The 11980-nt window shown below is 34.0% G+C and overlaps 1 protein-coding gene across 1 annotated transcript; it reads left to right on the top strand.

The window, feature by feature from the left end:
* Window positions 1–10382: 10382 nt before the first annotated feature.
* LOC149221807 (uncharacterized) lies at window positions 10383–11427 on the top strand. Its single transcript, XM_089383045.1, has 2 exons — window positions 10383–10642; window positions 10751–11427. Exons 1-2 carry the CDS (start codon window positions 10589–10591, stop codon window positions 11162–11164), a joined length of 468 nt encoding a protein of 155 aa, XP_089239171.1. The 5' UTR covers window positions 10383–10588; the 3' UTR covers window positions 11165–11427.
* The last annotated feature ends 553 nt before the right edge of the window (window positions 11428–11980 follow it).

Below are 11980 nucleotides of genomic sequence, written 5' to 3' on the forward strand. Positions count from 1 at the left end.
CAGAATATGCTCCAATTGTTTTTCTCCTCTCTTTTTTTGTTTCGTAGTAGTGTGAAAAGAAGGAAGGTTTGGCTTCAAGTTGTTCGAGATAAAATAGTGGGATAGTTGTGTTGAGTCTCTCAACCCTTTAGTAAGTTATTATTCATAAGTCAGTTCTCCTTCCAGATGAGAGTAGGGAAGGGATATAACTTAGCGGTAGAGTGTCACCTTGACATGGTGGAAGTCATGAGTTCGAGCCTGATTATCCCTAAACCTAATGTAAGCCCTTCCATATTTTTTGGTCAAAGGTATAGTAGTACTTACATTATTGATCCTCATATATCGCTTCAATCATAAAATTAGTATGATTGATAGAAAAAAATTATATTCGATGAAACTTTTTCTTATCCATAACTTTATGGAACTTGGAAATGAAACTCCCGAAGAATATTTAAAGCCTTTCACTCAAAATTGGTTGATATTTCCGCATCTTTTACTGTCTTTCCAATTGAAAAAATATTACAATCGGCATTTTGATCCCATTGGTTTCAATTCAGGATATGGCATGAACACGAACAAGAAGGATGAGATGATCTTGAAGAATCAAGGACCGAGCAAAACGCATTCAGAAAATGATGAGAAAGATATCAATTTGAAAATCGATCGTTATATGAATATATCATATAAAATATATGAAAATATACCATGAAAATTGACCTTTCAATTTCAATTGGTAGATTCCATTATTATTTTAACATTTTTGTCGAGAGAATGGATTGATTCAATTTGCAACATATTTAGATAAAGAATATGCAGAGTTATCTATCTACGAGAGAAATGAATAAATGATATATAGAAGATGTCTTTCACATCACAATATATGAATTAACCCCATTGTTCCTTATGGCAGTTACAAAAAAGCATACTTCTAGATCAAAAACAAATCGTAAAAATGTTCGGAAGGGAAAAGCATATTGAGCCTTAATAAAAGCTTTTTCTTTAGCTAAATCTATCTCCATCGGTCATTCGAAAATTTTTTATTGCATAGTCAATGATGATTCCTCTGGATCATCTGAATCAAAATTGACAACAATTGATTTGGATGACCCGTAGCACAACACAATATACGACACCACCCTCCAGGACCCTAGAGAACAGTGATGCAAAATCATTTTCTTTGGGTATTCCCAAGGGTGGTCGTACGAAAGGGACACGGTTATTAATTAGTTCCACTACAGTACTTTCCTTCAGCCAATTTGGATAAATGGGGAATTTATAAACCATTATTCTATCCATTCTGCCTTCCCACTAGAAAGGGATTAGAGTTAATCATTTTTTTAAGGATCCCGAATGAACTTCAGCATTACCATTATGCTATCGGAAATGTAGGATAATCTTATCAACATCCCAATCCATCTATTCTGATCCAAAACTAGGATTAATTTATTATTATTTATAAATAAAGGCACATAACCTATGGAATCATACATGGGGATGATATTATTTCATTATGGAATTGCTCGTGCATTTCATAATAGATGAGCGTTATTGCTTTATGGCAAATAATTACTATAGTTTCAAATATCTTGATTCATTCTTCTTCTGTTTCTGCTCCACCTAATGATTCATCCCCCTATTTGGTCCCATTTTTTCCCTCCTTTATGGTTGGATAAAAAGAAGTGTTCAGTCCTTTAGGAGAACTAAAAGTAATCATCTTTCTTCGTATCTCTACCATTTATAATGGGTAATGCCCAAACCATTGTGACAGAGATACATAAAAAGATCTTACTAAAAAAAGTTGATTAATTTAGTGTAATTTGATCGTATTAATGAAACCCCCTTCTACATTTTAGTAGCTCAAAATAAGATCAATTCATTCATTAACGCTCGAGTGATTTCTAATTAGTTTTAGGCTAAAAATAATAATTTATATTCAAAAGAGTGTGATAATATACAGCTAGACAATAAATTATTGTGTTTCCTATGTTTCATGTTAGTACATGATCAAAATCAATACCATTATCATATGGGAGTGTACATTTGATTGTTACCATTATATTAAAATTTCATAGTGAAGCAAGTCATATGCATTTCCTCTTTATTCAACTTCTGATTTGGTGAAATTAGTTGCACCTTATTCAAAATTTAATTCACAACTTTATATTGAATTTTAGAGTTGAACACTGATAACATGTGTGATATTCTTAATATTAAATTAAAGTAATTTCTAATTTATTTGATATTAAAATCAATAATTTATATATTTTGAGTTAAATGTTATACCTCTGTCAGTAATAGAGCCTTTCATAATTACATACATTTCCTTTATCAGGAGGGATCAAATCCAATCCATATATGATATAGTTATATAGATAAAATTTATAATCAATCACATAGCATCTAAATATAGATGGATGGAGTCTTAAAACCTATGCCCAACTCAGGATTATATGATGGTTGGAGCCCAAAAAGCTATACTCAAAATCAGGTGAGCATAGTGAATGATCAGTGTTTTATGTTTGTGTCATTTAATTGTTGTATTAATTTACATAGTTATTTTTTGTTTTTTATTTTATTTTTTTATTTTATTTTTTTGGTATTGATTTTTATTAAATAATTTTTATTTTTTTTTTTAATTTTAAAAAGATATGTGTGATCTCTAAGTTGAGCATAGAAGGAATGACACAAAGCCTTCATAATTGGTTGTAAAACGCATTTCTCAATTTGTATTTGAGCAAAGAAAGGAGCAAGAGAATGCACCTCTCAACTAGTATGAAAGAGATGTAATTCTACAACCTAATATGAGAGAGATGTGAAATTTCTTCTATGCTTAACCTCAAATTGACACCTATCCCTTTTAAAATAAAAATAAAATATTCTTTTTTTTTGTAAGTGTAGGTGGTGCCTTCCTTTTCTATTTATATTATCCAATAAGACTAGATACATCGTTTTGGTGGCCTCAACCTGCCCCGAAGGGAAACCAAGTCTATTGGCCACCTAAGTTTGTTATAAGCATTCCAAAAACAAAATTTCACTAGTCTTTCCTTTCGGGCTATGTGCACTAAACAGTTAAAAATACTTAACAAACTAAGAACTAACATAAAAACAACTGAAAAAAGAGTTGTTCACTAAAAACAAAAGAAACATTGAAGGATCATTCCTTCCGGTCATCAGTAATTAGATCAACGTTGGCAGGGGTTGCCATGGGTTCTGTGTGAGCTTGAGTCATCTGAGTCATCTGAGCCAGCCTCTGTTGGATCTCATCCAACTTGTTATCCTACATAATCATAATCACCTGCAAATTCTTCATTTCCTTTTTGAGGTTTGGCATCCCTTGGGTGATTTCGGCCACTTCTCCTACCACCTGCTCTAGCGCCTTTGCAAGAAGGCGATTTAAAACCCAATAGACATGAAGAGATTTCCAGTAGAGTGTCATCCGTCCACGAGTGTTACCAGGATGTTGGATTATTTCTGCCCACTCTTCTATCTCAGGGTCTGACTGTTCTTCCATCACGTTTGGCCCCATTTCTTGTATAAGCTAGCGGATGTCTTCATTCATACCCTCTCTGTAGGCTCTCCCAGCTTCCTGGACAGCAGTCAACATGGATCTCCTCCCCCTGCGTTGGCTAGCAGGCATAGCGGTTGACAGGTCAACTCTATTCTACTGGCTTGGATGTCCTCTGCCTCCACGCCCCCTTCCATGGCCCAGGTGTGCCATCTTTCCTTTTATTGTTTCCTATTTACAATTTTCATTCACAGAGGTTAGATTTCGAAGATTTATAAACTTGCCCTCCTCCTTAACTTTCTTGGCTCTTATCCCACCTCCCTTACTCCTGTCACCTTCATTTGTCTTGGGATTCCAATGATTATCTTCTCTTGGATGTAGGAAGGTAAGAAGCCCTTCCGTCATACTAACCAATGCCTGAGCCAGCTGTAGAGTTTTCATGTCTTGGCTTTCTACCTCCCTTGTATCCTTCGTCATGGGGTGAGCAGTCTGATCCTCAGTATTTCTCCCCAAACTATCTTCTGGGCAGCATTTTCTCCACCCTTCTTGTGTCATTCCCTGATTCAACCCCATTTCTTCTACACAGTGCAAGGCAGAGTCAAAGACAACCCTGCGCCTGCTCTCTTCTTCCCCAGAGGCAGCCAGCATTCCTCTTTCATCCATCATACCATTCAAGACAGAGAAAAAATTAGAAGAAGGTCAAAAGATGACATACCTGAAATCGCAATTTCTCGTCGAGGCTCCTACCGTTTGCACTGCTCCTTGCTCCTCTTCCTCTCGATGCGTCTTAGCTATCCTTCTCCACTTCGCCACCTTCAAATGATATAACCCACCTGTCCCACTTCCTATCCCACTACCGTCACCAATTCTGCGTTTCTCTCTCATCCCACTCTTCCCACTCTGTTTTCTTGAAATGCGTGCTGACATGCAGTACGCTACCATGGCATAATGGGCAGTGCTATGGGCAAGAAAGGATCCCTCTGTCCTGTCGCACTCATGATTTTTCCTGCTACCCTCACATGTTTTCCTCCACACCCTGATTGGGGGAAAATAAAATATTCTTTAAAAAACAATGAAAACAAAAATGAATATGCATATAGTCCAATATAAGGGAGATACATAATCCACAAGAGTTCCTTTTAAAATAAAAATAAAATATTTGATTCAAAATATAAAGTCAATTATAACTAAAAATGAATATACATACATTTTGATAGATTTAATTAAAAGTATTATAAAACATCAAATAAAATATATTTAATATCTTTATTAACATAATTTTATATCAACTATAAAGAAATAAAGTAATTAAAAAATAAATAAATACAAATATTATAGAAGAAAGAACTATTTTCAAAGGAAAATATATAATTTTTATATTTTTTTAAATATTTCAATATAGAATTTAAATAAATTATTTGAATATCCATGTTAATTAATATATTTTAATATCAACTTCATATATATATGTTAACCATAAACATATTTTAATGTATATATAAGAAAAAGAGTAAAAATAAAATAAAATTAATATATGACATTTAAAAACTATTAATAATAATAAAAATTCAATATGAATTATAAATAATATATTTTAAAATAGAATTAAGTAGTATTGATGTGTATTTACAAATATATTAATAGAAAAACATTTTAATGTGTACAATATGATTTCTAAATAATATATATATATATATATATATATGAAAAAATAAATTGTTATGGTCAAAACATTTTAAATAGTCTTATTATTTTACATTTTGGTCTTTTCTGATGTATATTCGTGTAGTCCACACAGATAGTAAATCATTTTGGGCATTGCCACATGTTCAAAAACTACTTCAAGGTGGCCCATTGCTCCAAGTTAGGCCCTCATGGGAATTGAACCCTACTCAATGGTGAAAAATTCATCACTTTCCACCATTGGATCCAACCCCTTTGGACTTTAAAATTGAAAGACATTAGGGTGAACTTTGATCCACTTATGTGTGCACATGTGACAAGGCCATTTAATATAATCTCTTAGGGTGCAACCACATGTTTGACCACTACCTTAAGGTGTCCCCATGGCTTCATGTTAGGCCCTCATAAGAACTAAATCTTTCCCAATGATGAAAAACTCCTTACTTTTCATCATTGCATTTAACCCCTTTGGGATTTTAAATTGAAGCACGTGGGAGTGTTCTTTGATCCACTTATGTGTGTACTGTTCACAATTTCATTTAATATGATATCTTTAGGTGCAACCATACATTTGACCACTACCTCAATGTGCCCCATGACTTCAAGGATATGCCCTCATGGGGATTGAACCTTTCAATGATAAAAATCCCCTCACTCTAGTCTTGTTGGTTTAGATCAAACAGCTGGAATAACTAAATGTTATCCCCTTCACCTAGTTTAAATTCCCATGAGGGACATGTTCACTTATTGTGATAAGGCTCAAGGAGTAGGCTCCCCCTCCATCATGATGTCTCAGCTCTTGCTAAGTCATAAGTTCCTTGTTAGGTAATGGCTTATGATCTGCTAGCACTAGTCAAGGGTTTACAGTGGCACATATTGAATTTCGACCTAGGTCTTGTATGGGTTATCCCAATGAGTTACCAATTGCTCTATATCTAATCAAAAATAAAAAGAAAATCTTCTCACTCTCCACCATTGAATGAAACCCCTTTGGTCTTATTTATTTATTTATTTATGAACATTGCAATATATAGTTTTAACTTGCATCGAGAGGCGTTCTACAACCTGGTAAGGAGAGATGTTGAGTTGCAATGTCCATAAATGAGTGTAAACATTTAAATGTTAGCTCAATATGAGAAAAATATTATAGTATCAAATAATAATAATAATAATAATAAAACATAATGATGAGTCAATTAAAAAGGAGAAAAAATAAAAATAATAAGTCGAATCAATTCAAATTGTGATATTGTAATGTTATATTTACTAATAAAATTATAAACAACTTTTTTCAATAAAAAATCATGATATGCATATTTCTTTTTAAAAAAATCAAAATAAAAATAGTTCACGATGGTAATCATGATATATATATATATATATATATGTATATATATATATATATATATATATGATGATATAAATTAAAATAATGATTCAAATTTATATAAAAATTCAATATTTACCACAAAAAATTTTCCTGAGTTATCTATATATATATATATATATATATATATATATATATATATAACATGTTAAAAAACAGGGTATATTTCAAAGTGTTGAATCCATATATACAATAAAAAAAAAGCATGCTAAACAACAAATTGATGATTTAACCAAAAATAGTTTTGTTGGATTCTTGTCAAAAACTCTGAAACATATAATAATTAGACAATGCCTGTATATATTATCAGTGTTTTAATAAAATGAAAATAAGAATATTCTTTATATGTTTCTGTGAGAGAGAGAAATTTATAAAAGTATAAATAATATTATTAAGAATAAGTATAGATCCATCTTAACTTTGAATCTACCAAGCTTCGAGAGGAATCAAATTTGTCAAGATGCAAACTTTCTCTCAAGTTTTGCACTAAAATAGAGGTTTGTATCTTAATAATTTTAATCCCTATCGACATTTGGTAGAACTGAAGTTGAGATGGAACTATGCTAGCTTTTTAACTTATTTTAAATTTTAAATTTTTTTACATTGTAATATTTATTAAATTTTATTTTTAAACTTTTTAACATTGTAATATCCAAAAGTAGTTTACAACCTAAAGTCTCAATATTAAAGGAAATACAACTTATCGTATCGTCCTCATCGAAGCACTTCTTCCCCCATTAAAAGCATGACAATGACTAGGTATATTATGTATAAGAAGAGCTTAAACAACATGGTTTTACTTCTATCACTATACAGACCACCATATTTGGCTCAAGTGAGGATGGCATAATGATGCACCATCTTGACTTGCCCTTTGGAGGATAAAGGAGAAGATCATTTTGCAAAATAAGGATAATGTTTTTTTTTTTTTTTGTAAATTAAAACACTTATATTTCATTAGAAAAATAAGGTTACAGAGTTATACTTTTCACATTCCACCCAGCAATACATATGAGGAAATTGAAAGATCCAAAAAAAACAAATACAACAGAACCACAAAGTAGAATTCTCACTCTATTTTATCAAAACATAACACTAGAGTCCTTATACAAACCATTTTCACCATAGATACATAAAGAGGCATATGAAACTAGGCCCACAAAACAAAGTTGTAACCCGAAGGGTCAGGAGGCCACAGAGCATATCACCCTTCTCCAAGAAATGAAATCATAATATTAAAGCATAATTTGCAGACAAGACCCAGCATTGTCAACCAATGTGAACACATCTCTAAGGTCATATATCATCATAGACGAGGTTCATATCCCATAGAGAAATAGAACTAGATATCCTTAGAATAAGTAGGAAGTTATTATTATGCACACAAAGACATAATAAAGATCAACCATCAAAAAATTCATAACCCATAGAAACCAACAGGAACATAGGGCCATCCATTAAAACACAAATCCAAATAAACCCATGAAGCCATATATAATACTTGTTAAACTATCATATCAAGAAAGCTTAAATGAGAACCATATCCTCACCTCCCAAATTCAGAGCCTGAAGAAACAAAATCATCAGATATCCATCCATAGAAGATGCAGAGCCATCCATAAACACAGAGAGCTATTAATAACACCATCTAATCCACAACTATAACCAAAAATATAGTGGTCACACGCCAAAATTGATTGCAATAAGACATGATAGCCCACCATTTCTAGTCTTGATCTAAAGAGGATATTGTCGTTGGCTCCAGAGTACTAGAAATCAGAAGATCTGTAAGGTCACGAGAGGCAACATCACTCATAAGAAAGCCCTCTACACGAGGCAAACGAGAATCCAAATTGCCTAAGTAGAAAATTTGATTACAAGCATGCGTTTAATGTCCTCCAATGAGGAGAAGACATTATAATTTTCCACTTGCTTGTATTTAAAGACCTTCCATAATAGGGTAGATATTTGTTGATGTAAAGAAAGAAAATTCAGAAAATGTAGCCTATTACTCCTGAATTTTCCTAAAGAAGGAACCCATTTCACATCTTTGCCAATCAATTTAGAATCTAAATGATATGGGCGATCCCCTATATCTTTACTTTCGAACACCTGAATTTATTTCCTCACCTCTAGATGGACTGCATTAAAGAAAGTAGCCATAGAATCAAAAGCAAAAAAACAAACCCTTTTCGGCCCCAAAGTAGAATTGCTCCTCCACCCCTCCTGCTACTCATTCTTTGTCTACAAGGAATGAGTGTTGTTAAGAGGAGACATTTGAGATAACAACTAGAAAACCCATGGCATATAAAATAAGAAGGAGGACTAGACATAGTACCTTGATCCCCATACCTAAAAAACATTATATCATCACCTAGTTTCCAAATTATTGTTTCAAAATCCAGCAAATTCTCAAACTCCTTGCAACCCTGAACCATGACACACAAGAATCTATAATGCCATGAAAAATAGTAAGACTTACCTATGCTCTAACATAACACAGAGAAGTAGATACAAAGCCTTGTCAGCTTAGTGCCACCAACTAGCACAAGACCTAGAAAAATTTGACAATATCTCAATATAATAAAATTGCTCGAACTCAGAACAAGAGACTCTATACAATTCAAGACCTTAGAATAGTTATGACTCAAAGTCGCCCAACAACCATTAAACACACCCAGGGGCTGGAAAATTAACCGCAACAGAACAAGCAGATATAGAAATTGAGTAGACCTACTAAACCAGTGACTCAATACTAGAAATTGGAAAATTATACAAGAAACATGTGATATTGTTCTCACCAGCATAGTAATAAGACTGAGGGCACACACCTGGAAGCATGTATTAGCACCAACACTATTGTTGAATAGAAATTATTCATACCAAAAAAGATTACAAACCAACATAGCTACTATAAACCACCATATGGAGGTCAAGGGTATACCCTCACCTCCACCCACACTCACCACTTCATACACTTAAACCAATCTATGACATGTCATTTAAAGGAAGTGACTCCACCTACAATCCTACAAGCATCCACAATCTTGCACCTGATGACTTGCGCAACTTAAATGAGACAATATACTCAGTGGGAGGAGGAGGGGAAAACCTCCTATGAAACCATCACATCAGTAATAACACCCCAATCGGGAGCACAATAAGGATACTATTAAAAATATTATTAAATCAAAATTTAAAGAGAAATTGTGAGGTGATAAAGAGTTGAAAGGAAAAATGAAACTAAGATACTATAAAGAGGTGATCAACCCAAATCTGAAAAACCCAAAATATTTCTTTGATCTTAGTAGTGAAAAGAAGAACATAAGCATTTCTAAAATAAGAACAAATTTTCATGAGCTCCATAGTGGAATTGGGAGTTGGTCAATTCGCAAAATATAATGGGTTCAAATGTTATCACCTTTGTGATGCTAGGAGGGTAAAAGATGAAAAACAATTTCTCTTAGATTGTCCAACATATACTCATATTAAATCTAAATTTCAAAATATTTATCATCGCCAATTTTTTTTTATCTTTTAATATTTTTTAAATATAAAATAGACTTTTAAATTTAAATAATATCTTACTTTCTAGATTTAATATACCATGTTATTTTTGTTATTTGATAGCCCAGCCTTCCAACTGTGCGTAATATTAATTCAACTGTGCGTAATATTAATTCAACGCTTGTTGGTAACCGTGATAGGTTACAGGTCCCACTTATCTTTTTCAACTATGGTTTAATACACATGTTAATGGATTCATGAATGTTACGGTTGCTGTGTTGTTATATTAAATATGTTTCAAAGGTCCGTGGATTGGATCCACTTTGCAATCTCTATGCAATTAATACCGTCCTTTTCGCCGGTCATTGAGTGCCATCTGTCGATCTCCTCGATCCGGTCACTCCCGCCTTTCGACAAACCCTACCCTCGTTCTACTGTCATTTTCATTTGTTCACTTGTGCTGCGGGCTCTCCGTTCTGCTCTGCCGAGGTTATGTTGATGCCTTCCGGTTTTTCCTGTTCTGTGCGATGAGATTTTCACTGAGAACGACAACCCTGTCGATTTCCTGTTCTGTGCTTATGGTATGACTGTTTCTGTAGTCGAACTAAGTCGACCCTGTTGCTCTGGACTGTAATGGGCTTATAGGTTCGTTTACTCTGGTTTTGTAACTGTTCTTTTGGTTGTGACAGGACGGTCCTTCGGCTCCACGCTCATGGCTCGGTTCATTCGACCTTTTTCGCATCCGAGGTAAATTAATGTTCCATGCTATAACTTGCTCTGCACTTTTCTCAGGCTCTTATGTACCCGCTCCTTGTTATCAGGTTCTGGCTGTCAGTTTTCGGCCTTCTCTCGCAACGCCGCCTCTTCAATCACAGGTAAACGTTAATATGTTTGTGATTTCGTTTCTATTTCAGTGTTTCCTTGTCTTCTCCTTCCTGTTTCCGCACTTCCAACTTCTAACCCGCTTTCTCCTCTGTTTGTGCAGGTTACCCAAGGTTGCTGGTCGCCAAGGGTTCGCTCTCTGCAATTTTCAGGAAGCAAAACAAAACCGGCCTGATTCAAACAACCGGGTAGGGTCGTTCCGACCACGAATCTGTCATTAGCTTCGTAATAGGGTTTTGTTGTTCCTGGTTCCCGCTCTTTTTGTGGTTACAGTCTCATGGGTCGTTGTTTGGCCCAAACTTTGCTCTGTCACTCCATGGCACGAATATTCCTTTGTATGTTCTATTTTAGTTAGAAAGGGTTTAACAGTTAGCCGTTATATGAGCACTGTCTGCTCGGCTCAGAAACCCTTTTGTGCACTCTTTGTTTGTAATGGACAGTGGATTTACAGTTTAATTGAATAAAACGTTTCTTGTTTGCTTTTAAGAAACTCGTATTCTTTTCAAATGAGTCTATGGAATTGTATGCTTTACCTGGAAATTCGTTGGTGACTGTTTATAATGATGACTGGATGTCCTTTACTCTTTCGCTGGAAGTTTGTTCCTTGTGTGTTGTGTCCTTCGCTTTCGGCTTGCGCAAACTCTGTCTTCGTCCTAAACAGCTGTGGCTTCTCCTTAAACTGACAAATGCTTTCTGACTGCGAGGGCTTCAACCTCTGGTTTTGAGTTTACAATACATAATTGTCTGGAATGAATTCAGTTCGCTATTCTATCGATTACAAATGCATTTCTACTTGTAATGGTTTCAACTCTTAGCTATTTCTGATTACAATGTACATCAGTAAATAATTATGAAACGAACACAGGAATTCAATGCATAAAATAGTTTGTTGTGGATTTAAGTTGGCAAATAATCTTTTTTCATTACAGAAAAACTGTCATTCTATTTGTCTTCTCTCGCTGGAGATTCGAACCCTACAACTTATTTTCTCTCTGTTTAAATGCTTGCAAGGTGTAACAGTTTCTTGCTTTCGGTTG

Source organism: Pinus tabuliformis, chromosome Q (assembly GCF_031772625.1).
Source record: "Pinus tabuliformis cultivar Carrire ecotype Pingquan chromosome Q, CPIR1, whole genome shotgun sequence".
Lineage (NCBI taxonomy): Eukaryota > Viridiplantae > Streptophyta > Pinopsida > Pinales > Pinaceae > Pinus > Pinus tabuliformis.